At 49.2% G+C, this 23067-nt stretch overlaps 1 protein-coding gene across 2 annotated transcripts; it reads left to right on the forward strand.

Moving 5' to 3' along the window:
* The first annotated feature begins 946 nt into the window (after positions 1–946).
* On the forward strand, positions 947–20565 carry zc3h12aa (zinc finger CCCH-type containing 12Aa). 2 transcript variants are annotated; one of them, XM_018741366.2, is made up of 7 exons: positions 947–2901; positions 7704–7987; positions 9333–9981; positions 15488–15627; positions 16473–16707; positions 17336–17442; positions 18032–20565. In XM_018741366.2, exons 3-7 carry the CDS (start codon positions 9515–9517, stop codon positions 19021–19023), a joined length of 1941 nt encoding a protein of 646 aa, XP_018596882.2. In that variant the 5' UTR covers positions 947–2901; positions 7704–7987; positions 9333–9514; the 3' UTR covers positions 19024–20565. The 2 variants fall into 2 exon arrangements, with proteins under 2 accessions (XP_018596882.2, XP_029102106.1); XM_029246273.1 differs by having other exon boundaries at positions 7777–7987.
* Positions 20566–23067: the final 2502 nt, after the last annotated feature.

Below are 23067 nucleotides of genomic sequence, written 5' to 3' on the forward strand. Positions count from 1 at the left end.
GCAAACGGTGCCCCACATTCTCGCGCCGGTGATGATGAGTGCCTGAGGACAGTGCCACTCCACTGAACACAGGTAGGTCATGTGCATGGAGAGTGGAGAAGGAGGACACCACACATCATATTAGCAGGCTTGGCTGAGCTCTTGGGCCCACATTGACAGCTGCCATCCATCTCAGCCACTGCTCAGACAGGGGAGGCCAAGTGCAGGTGAACCCTACATGGGCTGGGTGACAGCATGTCTGGCTCCACTGCGCTGCACAACGATATTCTCGTAACACTGCGGCTTTCCTACCCGTGACATTGTGTGCTGTGAGCTCATCGACGGACTGCTAATTACCGTACCTACAACATTGTGAAAAAGCACACGCCCTTCCGAAAGCCTTCATTTTTTCCCCTTTTTGATATTCGAATTGATCAGATCCTGTTGTCAGTTCCAGCAGCACATAAACAGAGCTTGAGCGTGCAATGACACTGGCATTGCCTTTATATCATTTCCTTGCTGTGGAAAATAATGACATGTGCAATCTTGGGTATTTAACAGTAATTGCCCTTTATCAGCTTAATAAAGGGGTAATTGGAGTCACTTGTTGTCTGATTTGGAGCGGCTCTGTCCGGCACAATTTTCTCCTACATAAAGTGTTAGCAGCAGAACACAGACTTTGCGATGTGAGCAGATCGTCTTCCGCTTTGCACTGAGCGTTACAGGTGGTTCGCAGAATGTGGCTCCCGGGTTCTGCCAAACGAACGAGACCTGCTGCTTTGCGGAGAGCCCGTCCTGGCTATGTCGCGAGCGTCCGTGAAACACATGCCACGCTTGGTGTTGCCAGCACTTTCCTTCGCATGTCCGAGAGCAGGGTGCAGGTTCGGATGCAGACGCGTGATTCTTGAGCCCCGTCAGTTTGTCTCAGGACACAGTACAAATTACATGAGTTGCTGCATGTATGTGTGTCGGGTTTTTTCTTCTCCTTTCTTATTTTCAGTTTTTTTTTAATTGTTAAACATACAGCACATGTTTGTTGAGCATTTGGTCCCATCCGGGAACATGTCCTCTCGACAGAATGAGGCCTGGCACAGCACTTCGTGCGGATGCTGTCATGCGGAACTGAGGACGTGGGGACGGCTGGACCCGAGTGCAGGATCGTTTATCGGGAACCGAGGGGTCGGGCGAGTTCTCGTTGTCGGGGACGGGCGAAGAGTCAGTTGATCAGCGTTCAGACTGGGAACGGGGATCCGTGGACGTAGTCGGGAGACGAGGCGAACGGTCGGAAGTCGGGAACGAAGAACCGGGACTAGGAATGAAGGGGATCGGGACATGGGCGCTAAGGGGGACGGTGCGGACTGGCGCGGAGGCGTCGTTAAACAAGAGCCGCACAACACACACCTACCTCTTCCTCTCGCTTGTTTGTGCTGCCTTAAGCAGTGTGAACATTGACACTCGATGCGATTCTGAATCCTCGCGCAGCTCTTTCTCTGCACTAACAACGACTGCTGTTTCCCGTCCTTTATAATGACCACAGCTGTCCTTTCCTGACGTGGCAAATGACGGCAAATTTGTGGCAGAAAGCTCTGAAAATGCAAAATGTGGACTAAACGCCGCGGTGCAGACGTGCTTGTAACCCTGTGGATTTGCCACAAAACACAAGAGCTGGTCAGGGGTATCGAAGGAGGACACGTCTGAAAAGAGCTCCTGAGCTTCAGATGACATCTATTTCTGTGGAAGGTAGAAGAGAGTCTCTGGCTTCCCTTACCCTCTCGCCATATTTGAAACACAAATTAAATATGCTGACATATGGATACGGAAATATGCTACTCTTCTGCAGGGATGTGTGTCATACAAATGGTCCCACGGTTTGTGTCACAGTGAGTGCGGTGCTTTTAAAGTCCCTCGGTCGGTTTCAGCCATCAGTGGCAGCGCAGAACCGAGATGGAAAATTCAATTTTGCTGCAGGATATATTCGGCTATTAAGAAGAAAGACGAGTCGATCCCGACCCGTGGATGCGTACCTGCAAGTCGTCGCATATAAAGAGGGACTTTGCCATCAGTAATGATTTCCAGAGGAAGCACACATTCCATGGCAACAGGTGCAGTCAAGCAGAAACTTCTCCACGATGGTCCTGTGGACTGCGGGCTCCTGTGTGCAGCTCTGAACCGGCACTTTCCGGGAACGAGAACCAGACTGACATTCTTTAAACAGATTGTTCCCGTCTGGATATAACGGGAGCTGTTCCGCAACCTCCTTTTCTCGGACTCTGGGGGGGGGGATCAGAACGTGGAGTAAAGTTGCTGAGAAGAGAACAATTCAGGATCGGTTTCTTGAGAGATGGCTTCAAATTCAAACATTTAAATGAATCTAGAACTGTCTCAGACGACAGGGAGGCAGCGGGGGGGCAGTGGCAGTACGGTACTTAGTTACCCTGGAGGTTCTTTACAATGAGAATGACACTTATTTTCACACTTGTGTAAGGGTTTTCTTCTTGACGCTCTTAGGTAAGTTGAACTTCACCCGGTTTATGACGAATGATAGTCAGATGACTCACAACGATGCGCACGTGACTTCGTGCGTGATCGACTGTCGTGTGCGAACAAGCGTGTAATACAGCAGACACCAGGGCAGCATAGTTAGCAAATCCCGTATAAACAGCTGCTGGCCAACAGAGGTCCCTGCTTCTTCACAAATGTAATTTGATGCAGGAGACACTGCCTAAAGCAGAGGTGTCCAACAACTTTGGCCATGGGCTGAAATCACAGTAAGGCACAGGCTGAATCTTAACTGTTAAACTTGAGAAGATTTATTGTGCAGGGACACAGTGTGAAATACATGGCTGTCACGGTCACACAAAGACAGGAAGTGTCGCGAACTCACTGGGACGGCGGGAACGCACCGGACACGACTTGGGGAAGGTAAGTGCTCGAGACTAAGGGTCTCTAGGCAAAACGTAATCGCGGGCAACCCGTCTGAGGGGCGATCGGGAATCCGCAGCCACATGTCGGCTCTTTAGCTCCCACCTGACGCTCGGAACTGGGCTTTATGTCCACTGAGACTGGGACCTTGCGACCTTCTGTAGCGTGACAGCAGGACTTGCTTGTTGGCAGAATTAAGCGTCGCAGATGAGTGTGTCGTCTTCTCAGCGAGCTTTTGTTCCCTAGAAAGGGTTTCATCTCTTCTTTATTGCAAGGAGCATAACAGTCACATGTTCCACTTAGTACAGAATTTTCCCAGTAGACGTCCTTATTGTGGGCAGAACTCTGTTTTACATCATGTACATTTCCTGCTGACGTCCTTTGAAGCTCCTCAGGAACAAACTCTCTCCGGACAGGTAATAAATGACAGATGGTTTCCAGGTTGGGTTACATGCAACTTGTATACAAATACTGATGCAATTACAATTACGAGCCATGGAAATTTGCATAACTTAACACCACTGCTGCCTTGCAACGGTATGGGTGAGACACCAAACGATCATATAAATTAGTGCTGCGGCACACAGAAACGTGGGTTTGGATGGGGCGAAAAAGGACGCGCAAGCAGCCTTCATCTCAAACACTTGTGCGAACGCCATAATATGAGAAAACAATGCCCTCGGGCTAAGGACCCCCTTTCCTCCAGAACCTGCATTCCAGCCCCCCGTCGAGTCGACGTCGACTCACGGCGGCTCTATGGATAGTTGTCCAAATGCCCGTTACTATCCGTAGTTTCCGTCGCGGGATACAGAAGTAGATTGCCAGGCCTTTCTTCCACGCAGTTAACGTTGCTGTTGTTGCCGGTGTCGCTGAAATGCGATCCTCCGCCGTCAACACCGACCCATGCCGCTGCTGCCCAGCGTGAGGTTCACTGCTCCTCGTCTCACTGCGAACCACCGGTCTTCCTGACAAGGTTGAACCCGAAGGAGTCTTACTCCAGACAGCGTAGTCCCGCGGGTCACGGCGGCGCACATTCCCGACCACCACGACAACGTGACGGTTATCGATCGGGAAAATGTCGTTACATTACTGGAATAGTAACTATTCCATAAGAACTAACACCATTTCAGGCAGCAGCATTAGTCCCTCGTTATAAAGGCACGAAGGTTCCTGGAATTACAGGAATAATAGGTGCTGGACTGGAGTTCAATGGCAACATTTCCAGGCACGTTGAATTAACTCACACTTTCCTTACTGTCACGGGCAGTCTGTTAGAGAAACATTCCAGTAGTCGCTTCCCCCTGTGAAACCTAAGGAGCTTGATAGTATTTTACACCCTTTGTCATCCCATTTTTGTAAAACATCTATGGTGTCACGATCAGCACGTCAGGGTAACAATAAGCATAAAAGCACATTCTTCCGTGGTGCCTTCATTGTCAGAAAATGTGACAGGAGGATGTTCCGGTGACACTTTTCCTGCTATGCAAGCAGACGTTGTCATTTCTGACATCCTGCTGCCAAGCATGGAATTCAAGTCGGTGCACAACTGCACTGGCACAAGAGAGAGAAGGCAAGAGAGCCAAGAAGAGCAAGGTAAACTGGACCATTGACCACAAAAGCAAAAGGTCAGACACACTCGTTCAGGACCAAGAGTCATAATCATCTCTCGCTTTGTCTACTTCCTGCAGGTCTCCTTTCCGTTTGCACTTCTGATGACTCTCGTTTTCTGCACTCGTCCTATAATCACCATAATATTCTATGAAACAGTACACCAGTTTGCAGCTGTACCAGGAAACTGCATTCTGTACCTTCCTTCTATTTATCGTCCACCATCCCGTCTACATCGTTGGGCCTTTTAGGCTTCGGGTCAGTGCCGCGGAGTCGAATTTCACACGTAGCAACAACTCATTTACAAGAACTTTTAAATTCATTAATTTAGCAGATGCTTTTCTCCAAAGTGATTTACAACTCAAATGCACTTTGACGCAATTTTCAAAGTACAGCCGCTTAGTCCAAAAGCCCCATGACACAAATAGCTCCACACCGAATTGACAAGGAACTGAAAAAGGTCGGAAATAATGAACACGATCACCAGCGTATCACCACTGACCACCAGAGTACGTTCCTAAAATTATTAGAATTGGGCTAATCCTCAGTCTTTACTGTGCTCACCTGCTGTGGCTTTAACTCTGAATATACTGGCTATTTCACAGCACTTTTTTTCACTCACTGCTTTTCTTCATTTGAATCATCATTTCAATCATATCCTTCTATTTTTTTGCATGTCACTGTCGTCCACATTTCTTTCCCCAGATGTTATATGGTTTATAAATGTCATCAATTACAGTTTATAGCTGTATATTACAGTGAGCATCTCAATGTTATGAAACAAACTGTTTGACACAGGTTATTGCTTGGATGCAGGGAACTTGGGGGGTGCGGTGGTGCAGTGGTGCAGTGGGTTGGACCGGGTCCTGCTTTCCAGTGGGTCTGGGGTTCGAGTCCCGCTTGGGGTGCCTTGCGATGGACCGGCGTTCCATCCTGGGTGTGTCCCCTCCCCCTCCGACCTTATGCCCTGCGTTGCCAGGTTAGGCTCTGGCTCCCCGTGACCCCGAATGGGACAAGCGGTTCAGAAAATGTGTGTGTGTGTGTGCGTGTGGAACTTAAACAGGATGTGACCCAAGACACCTGCTGAGCTCACCATGTCGCACACTTCGTGCTGCACGTGCTTCCTTCGCAGAGCTCAGTGTGGGGTGTGCCAGCAGCGAGCGCAGCCGCTGGCGTAGATCTACTTGTTTGGCGGAACGTGTCACCACACCCACTGCTCATGAACACACAAACTGGATATCTGGCATGACTGGGGACTTCAGTCATACTACTGTCAGGATTTACATGCACTTTTGAGATTTCATCTGGTATTTAGAGTTTGTCAATATGCCTCTACTTTATGCAAATCTGGAGCAGAACTTTTGTTGTGGCTTGTCAGTCATAGCCTGTAATTACACCTCGTGAAAAACAAGGAATGGCCCTCTTTGCATACCTCATTGGCACTGTCCTTGGAAAACATACTCAGACAACCCTGGTTTTACTCTCTTCGCACAAGGAAACCACTCATCTGGTAAAGGAGCCTTGCAGACACAGCAGTCTATGGATAAACATGGTTCATCTTCACAATTCATGGTAAAAAGTATCCATAAAAGGAGAGAATAACTTAGAATAAATTACTTCCTTTTTTCTTGGTTACTAGACATTATTTTACTATGTTTTTGCTTTATCTTTTGTAAAAGTGGAGTGATATTGCTGAATGTACTGGTCTGCTGTAGCATCTCCTCTACTGGGAGAGAAGAGGAGACCCTTTCAGAACCAAGAAAGTGTTTTTGTGACGTCTACAATGGAAAGGATACCGACTGAAAGATATCATGTGGGAGGGATACCCCCTGGATGGGCCATCCATTCATGGGAGGGTATCCACACACACACACACACACACACACACACACACACACACACACACACACTCACCTGAAGTACACGTCTTTTGACTGTGCTATGAAACTTGAGCCTCCAGGAGAAACCCACACTGACCATGCAAACACCATACAGACTAAGCTGGATTTGAACCTACACACGTACAGCCCAGGCAGGCAATTTTCTCCATGTTTTAAAGAAATTGCAATTAAGAGTTTCTCCTGTGAGAATTCAATTTACCGGCACATCCTCAGGTACAAAATGATGCCTTAGACTGTCATCAAATCAGGTGTTTGCTTTACTCAGGTGTCTCTAAGCAAGGTCCTCTGGGGGTCTCTGGGGGCCACTGGGGGTCTCTGGGGCTGTTCCTCACAGACATATCGATACATTTCACTAATGAATGTTTGAAACACAGTGGAATCGGAAGTGTTTTTCAAACTTAAGCAAAGGGTGACCAAAATAGCAGCCACAGCGCTAAGTGAAGCTTCCCACAAATATTTGGGGACACGGTGGACACTCTGAGGGTTGCTGACACCTTGCTACACCTCGTATGTACCTTGTATTGGGAAGTGATCGAAAAGTCCCTTTTGGGTTCCCATATGAGCGACGCGGTGGAATGAACGGGGCGAGGAATCACTGCGAGAGCTTTAGTAAAAAACAAAGGTTCTTGGTTCTGGCTCCACCGTGGTGGAACGACCTCCCCCTCCCACTCAGAACTGCTGAATCTCTGTCTACGTTTGAACAAGGTCTGAAAACTCACCTCTTCCGGACTCGCTTCTCCCATCATCTCTTAAGCTCGTGTAAGGTGTAAATGTTCATGCACCATAACTTTGAGATCATACCTGTTAAACGACGAATAAACCTTCACGCAGCTACTCCTGTAACGTAACATAAACGTGTTTATATATATTTAAAAATGTAGTATTACTAGGAAGGTGATCAGGAATCGTCGATATTCGGATCATCAAGCGTTATGCAGCCACTCGTGCGATGAACACCGATTCATATGGTGGAAAGAAACAAAGTAACTTGCATTTAAGAATCACACGTCTGCATCTAAGTGTCTCTTCCCTCTCATGTAAGGAGCACATTGTATTTTCTATTAGATGTAACGTTGTAGTTGGAGAAAAGCGTGATGAATGAACACATGTAAATGTATTTTGTATTTATAGCATATTTATTAGTTTTTAACAACTTTGAACACTGTATTATACTAGTTAATGATTATATAGAGTAAGAGTCCATTTACCTGTTGTTACAATATCTGTTATAGTAGCCGTAAGTTGGCACTCTGCTGCTGTACCTTACCTTATCTTGCCTTACCCTGCCTGCAGTACCCTGCTTTACCCGACCTTACCGTGCCTCGGCGTGCCTTACCCCGCTTTACCCCGCTTTACCCGACACCAGGAAGAGAGCACATGGCACGATCCTGCACTGAGACTGAGAGTGAGAGGCACGCGCTCTTTGCCAACCCCACTTCCTGGCACTCGCGCGGTGACGTCACTCTGCACAGCGCAGGTAGTCCCAGTATAAAGGTGTGGCGCAGCGGGACGAGCAGCGATCGATCGGACAGGACAGGTGACGAGGGGCGACGGCGACGGCGACGGCGACAGTGACGGTAAGAGTACGAGTTGTAACTTGTACCGGTTCGGAATCCGTGTGGATTCGGCGCTGTTCTTCATGATCATGTGCGGGAAGAACTTGGTGGTGCTTGTTGGTACGAGTATTTTTTTTGTTCCGTGAATCCGTCTCTGTCGGAGAGAGAGAGAGAGAGAGTGACGCGTTTCCACCGACCGAGCGCTTCTCTCTCTCTCTCTCTCTCTCTCTCTCTGTGTGTGTTTTCCGCCGGCGGCATCCATCGAACTCGTGTTGTTTCACATGATAGCAGAACCTACCTAGTATTCTAGGTTCGCAAAAGAAAAGGGTTCCGATCCGATACGATCGTTGGCCTCGAGCCAAGAACTTAGCGAACTGCTGAGATACTTTGTGTCGCACCGCTTCATTCTGTGTCTTTTCACCTCCGTCCGTACCTCCTTTTACCGCAGGGAAACAGTGTACGGCACACTACAGTAGGGTACAGTATCATGGTAGAATACGGTACGGTACACAGTCCTTCCTTGCGCTCAAGTGTCGCCCGGCGTAGCTGCGCACAGAACACATGGACTTTTCCAGAAGTTCACTGCTGTTCCAAAGAGTCAGTGGCCTTTTGAAAGGTGTGTGTGCGTGTGTGTGTGTGTGTGTGTCTCTGTGCGCACCCACCCTCACTCACTGACTGATACTTATAATATTTCTTAGTATCGTTTGCAGTGTCTTTACTTTGCTTTGCTTTACTTTGATTTACCTGCTTTGGTTTGGATCTTCTGTAGCAGATAAAGGATTTTCCAAAGGAAAATGACCCCCAGTCGATATAAGAGAAATGTATTTAAGTGTTAGAAGAGTTTCCACACTAAAAAGGTGGATGTACTGTGTTTTGTTTCTTCGTTTCATTACAGCTCCTGTAAACGGTTATTCCTTCCATGTAAACCGCACTGATTGCTGATTTGCTACATTTTACAGTATTTGGGCCTACTGTACACAATGGTGGGACTTTAAAATAACTTTCCATTAGCCTGTAGACAAAGGGCCCTTTGATAAAGGGCATTTTGCTCATATATTGCATATTTTAACGTGCTCATAATGAGATCATGCAGCACATTATGTACAAACAGCACAAGGGAGTTCAGTCCAGCGCTCGGCACTGTTACTCTAATATTTTATGTTTATTATGACCTTCATGGGACAATAAGTCCTACATACTTGGCCAGGAAAAGCTCTGATGAGTCTTTACTCTTTGGGAATCAAGTCATGCTTTTGTCATCAGAAGAATGAATGTTCATTTCCCTTCTAATTGAATAGATAAGGATTCAAAACTTGACCTTTTCTATCAGTAACAATAGCAATGTTTGCTTTTCTCTATAATGCAGGCATGAGCGGACACGGCACAGCGCAGCGAGGCTGAAAACCGCTCAAGTTCGATGCTGACCTGCGACCAAACGCGAGCCTGGTTGTACATTAGCTATTTTCCTGCCCCTTGCTGCGCCCCCCCACATCCTGCCCAGCTCTATGAGCCTCCAGCACCTCTGACACGTCTGTGAGCGAGGAGCACATGCTGGCCATCGGAGGTGTACCGACATCCCCACCCGCCTTCTGCGACGCAATGGACTCCGGCTGCTGGAACACGGTCCCGGGCGAGGCTCCGGCCCCGGTGGGGGGCCCGATGGGGGGCCCGATGGGGGGCCCGGGGCAGCCGGACGCTGACGAGGAGTTCCAGCTACGGGTGGACTTCTTCCTGAAGTTGGGCTACTCCGTCAGAGAGGTGCGGGCCGTCCTGCTCAAGCTGGGCCTGGCCGCCGACACCAACGCGGTGCTGGGCGAGCTGGTGCGGAGCGGCGTCGCCGCCGACAGGGGGCCGTCTCCCGGCGCCCCGGTGCCGGTGTTGGTCCCACGAGGGGGGAGCTCGGCCAAGACCCCCGCGAGCCTGTCTGCGACGATGCCTCCATCCCAGGAGGGCGAGGAAGAGCAGGAGAACCTGCTGAGGCCCATAGTGATTGATGGAAGCAACGTAGCCATGAGGTGAGTGGCCAGCGTCATAGAGCAGGCTGGCAAGTAGGAGGAAATTGGCCTCGAGCGAGGTGTCGAGTCTCCCCTCCGGTCTCCCGTCGAGTCTCCCTTCCAGTCTCCCCTCCAGTCTCTTCCAGTAGTGAACGATTTCTGTGAGTCTGAAGGCTTTCGGCTGAAGACGTCTCAGTTTTACATCTCAGCAGGGATCTTCAATTACTTTGGCGAAATATATGGGCAAAAGGAGCAAAAGTGACCTTGTCGCTCTTTTCCGTATTTTTACGAGTATATGAAGTGTTTGGGGCTCTAATAACCCTGAACTGCGCTCGATTTCGTTCACCCCGGGGTCGTGGCTGCCGCTGAAGCCGTTTCCACCGTTAGGTTCCAGCGAACCTTCAAGGCTTCTCCTGTGTCTGCCAGGACTGCGCAGCCCTTTTTCTAATGATGCCACTAACCTTCTGGAACTTACTTTTATCACCTTGTGTGTTTTAATTGCCCCGGAAATACACTGCTCTTTTGCATATAAAAAGTTCTTGTTTGTCTCCACTGCCACAAACTCTGGACAAGTAGCGCTAAGACGTGCTGCCGAACAGATGTGAATGTAAAAGACGTGTGTCTGAAAAGCCTTCTTACACCCAGCGCGCGTGAAGAAAGGCTTTTGTGCCTTCAGAACATGTGCGGGAAGTTTAAAAGGCATAGAGATGTGTCTTAATCTTCCATTTAGTTTTGTCTGTGCAAAGATTGTGCAGATTTTAATAAATAAATCGTAAAATAGATCGTATGTCTCCACGGCAGTAATACACCTTGTGTAAACTTGGCTAAAATTCCCTGCCGTTTGTCTGTGTGTGTGTGTGTGTGTGTGTGTGTAACATATGTTTGTACACAGTGAACACACTTACTCTTAACAGCTGGAATATAACATTCTACTACTCTGGGACAGCAGGTAATGTACTGGAAAAAGTTGCACCTTGTTCTCAAGGGCCCAGTATGAATGAATGAATGAATGGATGAATGGATGAACGAACGACAAACACTTTATGAATCCCAGAGGGAAATTCTTCTTGGTGAATCCCATGTCATAGTTACTCTGAAATAACAATCAAACCTATGATCCTGTATAAGCTGGTAAATCACAGTACGTAGTTTAAGGCCTAAAGTAAATCAATGTAAAAAGGCGGTTTGACTTAACACAATGTTCTGGATTGTTAGGTGATAAGGGAGCTCTCTTGTACTGGCATTTTTTTCCTCGTCTGTTTGATTCAAGGAGAGAAATGTTACGTGTGGGGAGATTTCAGGAGCTTGTCGATAACGGGAAGGAAGGAAGTCGCTGCATGAAATGACTTCTACCAGGAAGTTTGAAAACATGATCAAAATTTTCATGGGCTGAAGCTTTTAAATCACGTGTTCGTTCATAACGAATGATGGAGAGATTCTGTTTGGTCGTGTTGCTTGGAGTTTGTGTCCGTGATGTGTATAGCACTTACAGCACGCATATCTGTCTTAACGAGCTATGCACGGCATGGCGGTACTGCCATGGTGGTGGTGCGAGAGGACATGGGTTCGATCCCCGCTCAGTCTGTGTGGAGTTTGCATGTTTTCCCCGTGTCTGTGTGGGTTTCCTCTGGCTGCTCTGGTTTCCTCCCACAGTCCAAAGACATGCTGTTCAGGTTCCCCCATAGTGTGTGTGTGTGTGTGTGTGTGTGTGTGTGTGTGTGTGTGTGTGTGTGTGTTCCACTGATGTATGGATGAGTGACCCGGTGTACGTAGTGTATCTAGCAGCGTAAGTCACCGCGGTGAATAAAGCGTGTGGGCTAAATAACACTACGTAGAGTTCGTTGGAAGTCGCTGTGGACAAAAGCGTCTGATAAGTAAATGTAAATGTACATGGTTTTACCAAGAGTTTCCAGTGAGCTACAAGAAATAAATTTGGATGAGGAGCCACGGAACTGATTTGGCAGTCAAAGCGATCCCCGTGTGAATGTAGATGCCACCTATAGAGTTAAGGCGTCACCACATTCTTGACCTTAATGGGGAAAATGCAGGAAATGATTGGAACGAATGGAGATGAATTACCTTTCGCCGTTTTATGTTTTAACTTTAGCCTCTCCATTCTTGGCTTACACATTCCTCATGAGTGAGAGTGCAGCAAGAGGTGCAGGCACTGTGTCTGCTCAGTACAGTACTCTGATAGCCGGTGGGTCCCTCTGTCCCGAGGACTTGTCCTTACGGGCGTCCTTCCGAGTCCTCGTCTCTCCCTCCGGCCCCGGTAGCTGTAGCCCTGCTTCGGTCTCTCGTTGCTGCGAATGCTTTGTGCAGGTGCGCACGTGCACAAGGCGTGTATGCCGTCGAGCCTTCGCACCCCACCCCATCTGGCTCCTCGCCCACTCGTTCTGCCTCCCCTTATCGCCTTCATTCCCCTCGTATTTATTTTTAGCAAGTCTCTCTCCACGTCCGTGCAAGTCTGAGCTGAGCTCATCGTTGAGACACGCAAACTTGGGCCAGGGGTCACGTCTCTGTCTCGCAGCTGGTTCAGCGCAACTTGCCAAGGAACGTTGATGTGGCTGCTTCTCCGTGGCTCCCTGTGAAGCTCAGCATTAAGGAAAACAAATGTTCTTGTATAACAGCACACGGGTACGATATTTCTTGCGTAACGCATGCTCGTAATTGTCGTGGAAATCCACCTCGTTAAGAAACATATGCGTCGTGATTTCGTGTGAAAATTACGAAACACCTCGTTTTAATTCATCGCATGAGTTGTGCGTGGAAATAATTCCGTCATTCGGGTATTGAAAATGTTGGGGTTTTTTTTCCGTCCTAATTTTATCATAATGGAAAACCTGTCATTTAGATATCAGTTTTTTCCCTCGAAAAACCACCTGCCAAAGATGGATTCGAGTGTGGCTGAGGGAACGCTAGGAAATGTTGAAAAGCTGTGTCTCTATGAAAATTTGAACGGCGGTAGAAAAATTAAAAGGAAAACACTCGTGTCCTGCTGCTGGAAGGGACCCTGAACACCTGTGTGTTCACAGGGCACAACTGGCTTCGCGAGCGCGAGTCGTGCATGCAGGGTGTATCGCGGAGCATTTCCTCCAGTCTCTTCATATGCAAAACTTTTTAAAAACGAACCAGAAAGCCAACTTTGCCTTTTAGTTAATAGATATAAGATTTATTAGCTCATTGTTTTGCTTAGAACATGATCCCAAAGCACGCGCTGACTCTCCCGAGTGAGTCCGAAATCCACCGTGCTTCAGCAAGTACGACGAGAGGACAGTTTGATGGAAACTTCCAGAGCCATCGGCACAGCCTTTACACGATGTCACGTTACAGCTTCTCGGGTCTCGCGCTTCTGGGCAAATTAGGAGCGTGTGACGCTGCTCTCTTGTGGACTCTGTCTGATGGGCCTCGGCAGAAGACGGCGCTCGCAGATGTAGGTACGAGAATAAAGCGCCGCACCAACCTCCAGACGCTCGCCAGCCGTAGGTCTCGCCGTGAGCCGTTGTTCCCGCCTTTATTAGCAAGGCAGCCGAACCGTAAGGTGGTTCGTCGGAAAGAGACCCATTCGAATGTCCGGTGACCTCCCTTACACTGTATCTTTAAAGAAGACGACAAAAATGCCGCACCACATAATCCATTAAACTTCTGCTTTCACCAGTAGTCACGGGGTTCGAGGCCTCAGTGGTAGAGAAATAAGAAATACTTTTTTAATAAGAAAGTATTTACCTGATTATCCGCTCATGAAGCCGGGGCTCTTTTTATCACACTGCTGTAATACTGTAATATTAGGAAGAACATTAAAGGCCACGTATTTATCACACTCTTTTCTCCAAAGCAACTTCCCATGAAGTCTATTTAGTGTTATGAGCCCACACACCTTATTCACCATGGTGACTTACACTGGGTCACTCATCCATACATCAGTGGAACGAACACACACACACACACACACACACACACACACACACACACACACACACACACACACACACACACACACACACACACACACACACACACACTGTGGGGGAACCTAAACAGCATCTTCTTTGGACTGTGGGAAGAAACCCACACAGACACAGGGGGAACACGCACACTCCTAACAGACTGAACAGGGATCGAACCCCTGTCCTCTCACACCACGCAGGTGTTGCGAGACAGCAGCACTATTTGCTGTGCCAGCGTGCCATTGTGCCATTGATGCTAACTGTGCACAACATGACCTGGAACAGCACAGCCTTTCATGTGTCTCCCACCAGCAGTGTTGTAAACCACTGTACTGCACTTTGTACATCCTGGTCAAATGTGGATGCTAAATCAATCAATCAATCAATCAAGCTTTATTGTCACATCATCGTCAACATAACATGTAGAGAAGAGTGAAAATCTTTAGTGCAGCTCCAGAAAATGCAGTATTAAGAGTATGTCATAAGTTACGTTAAAACCCAGTATATATACCAATTGTATTCGCGGATTATACAACAGAAGAATAAATAAAGAAATAATTAAAAAAATAAATAAATAAAAAACATAAACTATCTATATGTACGGACAGAGAATACGGGGAAATAAAACAGCGGATTTGAATTTTGGTCTCAGTGATGAATAACAATTTGTCGCTCATATTTCTGTGGCTTAGACTGTTGCTATTCTTGATTCTGGAAAAGAATATGTGTGCAAAACTTCACAGATATACTGTCACAATGTTAGTGCATCGTTCCAGCACCCAGCATTATGTAGCACGATATCGAATATGTTTCTGTCGCTCTGTATGACGTCAGTCCCCAGCTGCATACAGACGTTTCGCCGGATAGGACAACTAGGATCTCCGATGCTAACCCTCTTTGAAAATTATATGAACATACGACAATACAGATGCCACGGTGGCACAGCACGTACTGCTACTGTCTCACAGCGTGTGGGTGGTGCAAGAGGACATGGGTTCAATTTCTGTTCAGTCTCTTTGGAGTGCGCATGTTACTTCCATGGGTTTCCTCCCACAGTCCAAAGACATGCTATTCAGGTTCCCCTGTTGTGTGTGTGTGTGTGTGTGTGTGTGTGTGTTCCACTGGTGTATGGATGAGTGAGCCAGTGTAAGTCACCTTGGTGAATAAGGTGTGTGGGCTGGTAATGCTACATAGTATCCACTGTAAGTTGCTTTGAAGAAAAGTGTCTGATAAATGCAGTCCTCATCTTGCTTTATACGCCTTCATTACGCATAGTTTGCTGTTAAGTTTTGTTTTGTATCAGTTGCAGAATCTGATTGTGTTTCATGGGCCAATAGACACGAGATAGATCATGTCTGTGCTTGCCTCAAAACGGGAAGGATTGTAGGTCGGGGATTTTTTTTCTCTCTATAGCCACCGCATATTTCCTGATGATGTCTGGACTTCCCCCGACAGCCTGTCCCACTCTAGAGTCAGCTGCCAATAAGGAAATGAAGGGAGAGCGTTTCACACTGCGTTCATCCCTAGTAATACCTTCCCCATGTCTTCCTCCTGCCCCCCACCCCACCCTTTGTTCACAGCCACGGGAACAAAGAAGTCTTTTCCTGCCAAGGTATTCGGCTCGCAGTCAACTACTTCTTGGACAGGGGTCATACTGATATAAAAGTGTTTGTGCCCTTGTGGCGAAAAGAGCAACCCAGGCCAGATGTGCCAATCTCAGGTAAGCTGTGTGTTACAAGACTGAAAGACACGTCGCTATGACAGATTTTAACACCTGTCTCATTTGCAAATAGAGTCCATGAACCATTGCTGCTCTCATTTCACTGGTGAGGGGCGTGACGTTTCCTCAGTTCACCGAAATGTTCGCTTCTCTTTCACCCCCTTTTCTTGCAAGGAAACTTTGCATCTCTTTTACAGTAAGAAAAGGGTTAGGATTAGGGTCATGGTTATGGTTAGCTCAATTTTCACAGCACAACCAGGGCTGTACAGCCCAGATTGCAGGTCTGTCTTTCCAAGCAGGAAAAGGGCTTTTTCCACATGACTTCCTGAGAAATTGGTTCTCGAAAAGGGCCCGGTTTCGGAATGGCATCCTTATCTCGTCGGGGCCAGACCTTCTGAGGATCCAGGGCAGCCGGTGCTCGGCAGGAACGCTCCAAAGGTTCATTTCAGTGAGCAGGAGGAAGAGACGGAGGCTTTACTGGGGAATTCCCTACCAGGAAGTGGAGCTTTTATTTTCTCCGCACACAGCCAGAGCCAGACTCTCACTTACCTGATCTCACAGAGATAGTGTGTTGGGGTGGTGCGAAGTACGTGAAGCACAACCAGCTGAAACAAATTCTCACATCGCAAGGTGTTCACGTTAAATCATAGTGGCACACTGTCATTCCCTGAATAGATACGTGAGCGTGCGTGTGAGCGCATAAGAGCTGAACGGATGGAAAAAAGTGCACATGCAAAGACATACATATATACATAATACAATCCTGAATGCAGTCTGAGTTGGTGGTATTCTAAAAGATCACGGCTGCGGTGTCCTTACAACTGCGGCACAATTCTCCTTTCCAGATCAGCACATTCTGCGCAACCTGGAGAAGAAGAAGATTGTGGTTTTCACTCCTTCGCGGCGGGTGGGCGGCAGGCGAGTGGTCTGCTATGACGACCGCTTCATCGTCAAGCTGGCCCATGAGACAGATGGCGTCATCGTGTCCAATGACACTTACCGTGACCTGCAGAGCGAGCGCCCTGAGTGGAAACGCTTCATCGAGGAGCGCCTGCTCATGTATTCCTTTGTCAATGACAAGTGAGTCCCATAAGCTCATTATTCCACGGGACTTTAGCGTTCTTCCTGGGCCATTGTTCATCTCGCGCCACGTCACATCTCGTCTCATTCATCTCATTGATGGACACCCGGTATTGTGGTGGCTGGGTAGAGTTACTGCCTTTGGACCCGAAAGGTTGCGGGCTTGATTCCCACCTCCAGCTGTAGTACCCCTGGGCAAGGTACTTACCCTTTACTGCGGCAGTAAAATTGCCCAGCTGCATAAATGCGTAAATAACTGTAAGTACCTTAACGCTCTAAGTCATGTTGGAGAAAAGGATGAAAATAAGAGCAGAATACGGTCAAGAGTAAATAGATAAATGTAAATTTATGACAGATGGAAAGTCCTGTGTCAGTTAATGTGATAGAGAATGTGCCGCTTCACTGGGAATTCTACATCGGGTCCAAAGGACAAGGCAAGCAGCGCAGTACGTTGTCCGCCAAGTGCCACCTCATGTCTTATCCGTAGGGTTTCGGTGCGAGGTATTTCATCTCTTCTCACTCTATTGCTCAGCTTCTACTCAAAAAAACAGAATGATGTGGTAAAGCAGGGAAAAGACAGAAAGAGTGCAACTTCAGTTTTGCTACAGCTTCTGCTGTCCTTCCGCAGGTTCATGCCCCCCGATGACCCCCTGGGTCGACACGGTCCCAGCCTAGACAACTTCCTCAGGAAAAAACCACAGGTGTCTGAACAAAAGCGCCAGCCTTGTCCTTATGGTACGTAGCGTTCACCGTACATGCTTTGCGGCACATTAATTATGAGTACTTGGAGGAATAATAGAAAATGACGTTAAATTAATTTTTGTGTCGTGCCATTTACAACAATCTCCCACAGGGTCCTTAATGCAGAATACAAATGCAAAACGTACAGAGACGTGTAACCTGAACAGTAGAAGTCAAGATGCTCCTTAGAAGGAAATGTGGGATGCAGACAGGAGGCAAAGGAGGAAACGGAGCTCTTTGCATAGTTACAAGGGAAAAACCCTCATGGGGGGTCCAAGCTCTGCAAACTTCTCTTGCCCCAGCAGCTGCTTACACTGGATAGTTATCTCATGAACCTGTAAACTTTGGCAGAAGTGCGATTACAAATTTGATTATGTAGCCTGACGACCCCAGAGGTCATTCAAATGTCTGTGTGTGGGTATGATAATACGCAAATGGAACCGGTCTTACGTGTGCACAGCTTTTTAATCACATTTCATTTGCTTCATTATTCAGTAATTATATGTTTCTGACAAAACCAGAGCCCAAGTGGCTTTTAAAGGTAGAGGACAAGTAAGATCCTGACTAATGGTGTGGAATTTAGGGAAGAAGTGCACTTACGGCATCAAGTGCAAGTTCTACCACCCGGAACGAGCGCACCAGTCCCAGCGTTCTCTGGCCGATGAACTCCGTGAGAATGCCAAGCTCTCTGCTGTGAAGGAGGACAAGAAGCCTGGGCTGCTGAAAAGGGGGGGGCAGCCAGATTCCTGTCCCTTCCCATCTTCTGCGCCCCTCGAGCAGGAACTGGAGCGGAAGCTATCCGTCGACGGCGTCCGGTCACCCAGGAAAGCCCAACAGCTCAAAGAGAATGTGCCGCTCTGCTGGAGCGGGTCGCCGTGGTCGGAGTGGCCGAGGCACCCTTCGCCCGGCGGCATGGATTCATCCCTGCTCCACAGCTCCTGGGAACACCTCGACTCTGGCCTGGGCTCCTACGAGAGCCTGCGCAACCACAACCACTCAAACCCCTGTGGGGCCGAGGTCCCCCAGTGGCGCTGCTCGTCTGCCTCACCCAAACAGCCCTACCGACATGGCGGCGACGTGGAGAGGCAGGAGGCCTTCCCGCCATGTAGCACTTGCTCCAGCGTAGTCCCGCCAGCCTGCCTTCATCAGTACGCCCGTGGCCATAACGGTGATTTTACCGCGGCCTTGTTGCCCGGCTATTCACGTTACGGCGGTCACCTGTACCCGGCAGTCGGTCGGCACTTCAGCCTCCCCAGCAAATTGGAGCGAGGCGCCACCGTTAGCCACCAGGAAGAGTACTGGGCCCTGCGGGCAGGCTCCCCCAGCAGCCTCCCGGACCCTCATCAGACTTCCAGTCACCTTGCGCAGGGCCACGCGCCTCCCTATAGGGAGAGGTGGACCCTGCCGCACCAGGCAGCTTTTGAGGCTGAGCGGGAGGAGGTCCGAAAGAAGCTGCAGGCTATTTTCAGCCCTGACCACGTCGACAAAGTCATGAGCATGTTCCCGCAGCAGCTGGACCCCCAGAAACTTGCTGCTGAAATCCTCTCCCTGAAGTCCCAGGGAGGGATTCCCTGAATCAGTTATCTCCCTCCAGCAGCTTACCCAGCATTCCTTTTCTCTCATCATCAGCTCTCCGCCTCAAGCCTTTGCTGGCATTTAGAGAGAAACCTGTTTGTTTTCGTACGATGGCCGAAAAAGCGGTACGATGCATTGATTGTCAATGTTGTTGTTTGAATTCAGCCTTGACCTTGTGTTTTTGAACATGCTCTTCTGTGCACATGGTGCACAAGCGGTGCCTTCAGGACCTCGTGCAGTTTGAACAGTGGTCTGAAGTAGCAGATTGTTGATGCATATTGCGTCCTCTTGGGGTTTACCCTCATGCCTTAAAACGTATCAGTTCTCCCGACTCACGTTCGTACGTTTGTTTTTCTCGGTCATTATCATCTGTGAAACGTGTAATACATTTTATTTTAAGCTTACACTGTAAAACGATAGTAGTGTTGCTGGCGTGTCGCTTCCTGCGCGGTATGTCCTCATGACGCAAACGAGCGATTTTCGGAAGCCAGGTGACAGCCTCCGTGCTCTCGAAGAGCTTCGTCGGAAACGCCGGCTCTTCGCGTCTCAAGCCGCACTGCACTGTCCTTCCGGGATTTTTGGTCGTTGAAATTTCACGTGTAACACTGTGCTTATTTAGTCGATGCATTTTATGCTTTTCGGGTTTGAGTTGTGGAAGGAACTTGCACAGTTTAGAGGAGTGTGTGTTGTCACAGCCCTCTTCGCATGTAGCTCTATGGGCACCGTGTGCCAAACTGTCGCTCGCCCTGGTGCCTTAGCAGGTGATCGACTGCAGAGCACGACAAGGATAGAAAGGGGGGAGGTTGGGCGGGTGGGCGGGTGGCTGGGCGAGAAAGGCAGTCTCTGGCTCCAGGTCCAACGATGAAAGGAAGGAACACAAAGGAAAGCCCTTCTTGCCAAAACAGAAGCAGTTATAGCCTCGCTGTGTCCTGTCCTCCGTGTCCCTGGCGCAGGTGGCACTTCATCCTCACGGTCCTAACACAAGTGTCACATTCTTGCCAAAGTACTTGTACTAAGTTCAAAATGTCGTATAATTGTCTGAGGGGGGACGGACGAATGTTTCAGTGTCTGTTGTCACATATGAATTAAAATAAAGCGTTTTCAGGATCACTGGAACTTCATGTTACAGTCTTATAAATAAACGTATTTTATGCCACATTTCTTTGACTGGTCCAGAGGTTTCTTCTTATTTTCTGGTGACATTGAAAATTCTTGAGAAAGACAGACTTGGTTCTCATTACCACCCAATGACTGCACTAGTGTCAATCAGAGTCCCGAGAGCGATGTCCCAGATGGATCCAAAACAGACCCTTGGCCTACAGCTAGGAGACACTGTGTACTGCTGAGTGGGGTTGGTTTCTGCGGGATGCCGCGGCCAGTGGGTACGCTGCTGCAGGGACGCTGCTACGGTGGGAAGGCTGGGAAGGGTGTCCAGAATGGACGTCGGGAAAGTCAGCGTCCTCAGCGAACAGGTGGACGACGTCCACGATGCAGAACGCCAATCGTGCTGGAGCAGGCCGGGACCAGGAGCTGTAGCTGGTGGTGACGGCGAGCTGGTGAAGCCGTTCTGTATATTTGCTGTCCTGCACTCATCTCACACTGTTGTCTATTTGCACTGTATGTAGTTCTGCCTGCTGTTCCGCGTTGCACCACCACGGTCCCGGAGAAACGACATTTCGTTCCACTGTATACGAGCTGTGCAGAGGAATGACAATAAAAACCCACTTGAACTTGAACTTTGGAGGCCAAACACTGCGAGTTTGATGGTCCAATGAAAGACTCGACTATGAGCTGCTGCTCAGTAGTGAATAAGGAGTCGTGTGAAGCTCGATGCCGACGTCATTGCTCGCTGGGGTGACCCGGTCACTGGGCACAGGGGCATGAGCGGGCGGAGCCGCCCCAAGGGGAGGAAGGAAACTGGAGGTGACACGGATTTTGTGGATCGGGGACACGTCCGACATGCGGAATCGTCAGCTACGGGAGCTGCCCCAAGCGCGGAACGTGGCAAAGGGATCGGGGGAGAGCAGCCGCAGCCAAGGAGGCGACAGGAGGGGGATTTGTTCTTTGCGACACGGACGAGGAATCCGTGACGTTCGTAGGGAGGCAATTACGAAAAGTACTGGAGCGCAAAGCGAGACAGCCTGTCAGGTCCGGTGTGCGAGCGAGTGATAAGAGCAGAGCGACTGAAGTGGGAGGAAGCCGCAGAAAGACATAAAGCAACAGCGTTCGGTGACACCGGAAAGACAAGACGCCGCCGTCGTAGGGAAGTGGGAGAACAAGACCACGCAGGTCCTCCCATCCTGCAGGGTTTACAAGCTAAAACTTACTACAGTAATGACCGCACTGTATTAATCGGGGGAGTAAACGGGAGCAAACGTGCTGTGAGAGAGCGCTAGAGGTTCACACGGGAGACAGGGAACGCTGTTGGAATCAGACGCTCGTGAGCGAGCGCAAAACGCAGGGAACGAACTTGGAACCAGAACGCAACGGTGCCGCGGGCAAACCGCCGGCGGGCTTGGGGGTCGGGGACCGAACGGGAAGTCGGTAGCACGTAGAGAGAACTGCGCTGATGCTGGAGCGAGCCGGGCCTGCCTGAGACCGGAGTGGCGGAGTGCAAGAAGGGCAAAGGAGCACCGAGCGGCAACGCCGGGGAAGAACCGGAGGCAGCAATTCACGCGAGGCGGGACACTTTTTGTGAGCAACTCATGCAGCGCATGAAAACTAGGTGACGCTTATGTATGTTGAGCACATATTTAGTGAACGGCTGCTTGTGGCCGGGAGTGTGGTCAAGTAGTTCTCTCCCGAAATTTTGTTTTCCCAAACTCCAATTCTTAAATGCGCCACATGCGAGCTGACCTTACGTGAACTCCACACCCCCACATTGTCTAGGAGTGTAAAAGGGTCATTTGGTTCCATTCCGTTTACATTGCATAATACTGTTATAAGCAAGCATATTAATATTATGTCCTGAACTGTATAGTGTAAATTAATGTTTATTACTGATAACAAGGGGGCGCGGTGACGCAGTGGGTTGGACCACAGTCCTGCTCTCCGGTGGGTCTGGGGTTCAAGTCCCGCTTGGGGTGCCTTGCGACGGACTGGCGTCCCGTCCTGGGTGTGTCCCCTCCCCCTCCAGCCTTACGCCCTGTGTTGCTGGGTTAGGCTCCGGTTCCCCGCGACCCTGTATGGGACAAGCGGTTCTGAAAGTGCGTGTGTGTACTGATAACAACGATGTATTTTTAACTATAAATGTGGTTATGGTAGGGGGGTGTGGTGGCGCAGTGGATTGGACCGGGTCCTGCTCTCCCCTGGGTCTGGGGTTCGAATCCCCCTTGGGGTGCCTTCTGACAGACTGGCGTCCCATCCTGGGTTTGTCTCCTCCCCCTCCAGCCTTGTGTCCTGTTTTGCCGGGTTAGGCTCCGGTTCCCCGCAACCCCCGTATGGGACAAGCGGTTCAGAAAGTGTGTGTGTGATTATGGTAGCATATTGTGAAAGGCTTTTACAGTAAGCTGCTACAGGCAGTCTTTGGTTTTAGTTGCTTTATCAGTAATTCAGTCTCAGCACAAACTGCTATCTGTCACAGAATTTCACCGGGGCGGGAGCGTCGGACCCAAGCGCGGAGCGCAGGAAGGGCTTTCGGGGGCAATCCAGGAAACACGGTCAAAAAACAGGCAAAGGGTCACCGATGTGCGAACGAAGTTCAAAGGGAGAATCCGAGAGACGTAATCCGAAGACGGGCAAGGAGTCGTGGTAAGCCAGGAAGTCGTTGAGATACAGGAGAGGGTTCAGGGAAACGAGGAGGAGGACGAGGGCTCAGGGAAGCCAGGGAAGCCAGGGAAGCAAAGGCAAGGTACGCAGGTGAGTAACAACGCTGAACAAGGTTCCACATCTGCGTGTGCTCAGCGTCTCTCTTTCATGCGCCCGTCCCCTGATCAGCCACAGGTGCTCCTCGTTGTGCCGAGAGGGGCGTGGCGCTATTTCACTGTGCACTGACATGTACTTTAAGGAACGAGCACATGTTCGTTTTGAACGGATTCCACAGCG

The sequence above is a fragment of the Scleropages formosus genome, chromosome 19, assembly GCF_900964775.1.
Source record: "Scleropages formosus chromosome 19, fSclFor1.1, whole genome shotgun sequence".
Taxonomy (NCBI): domain Eukaryota; kingdom Metazoa; phylum Chordata; class Actinopteri; order Osteoglossiformes; family Osteoglossidae; genus Scleropages; species Scleropages formosus.

Bases quoted from the DNA above. Each gene is read 5' to 3' on its own strand.
- zc3h12aa (XM_018741366.2), top strand. From the start codon at position 9,515: ATGCTGGCCATCGGAGGTGTACCGACATCCCCACCCGCCTTCTGCGAC. The intron at 9,982-15,487 runs GTGAGTGGCCAG...CTTTGTTCACAG, and splicing joins GGAAGCAACGTAGCCATGAG to CCACGGGAACAAAGAAGTCT. The intron at 15,628-16,472 runs GTAAGCTGTGTG...TCTCCTTTCCAG, and splicing joins GCCAGATGTGCCAATCTCAG to ATCAGCACATTCTGCGCAAC.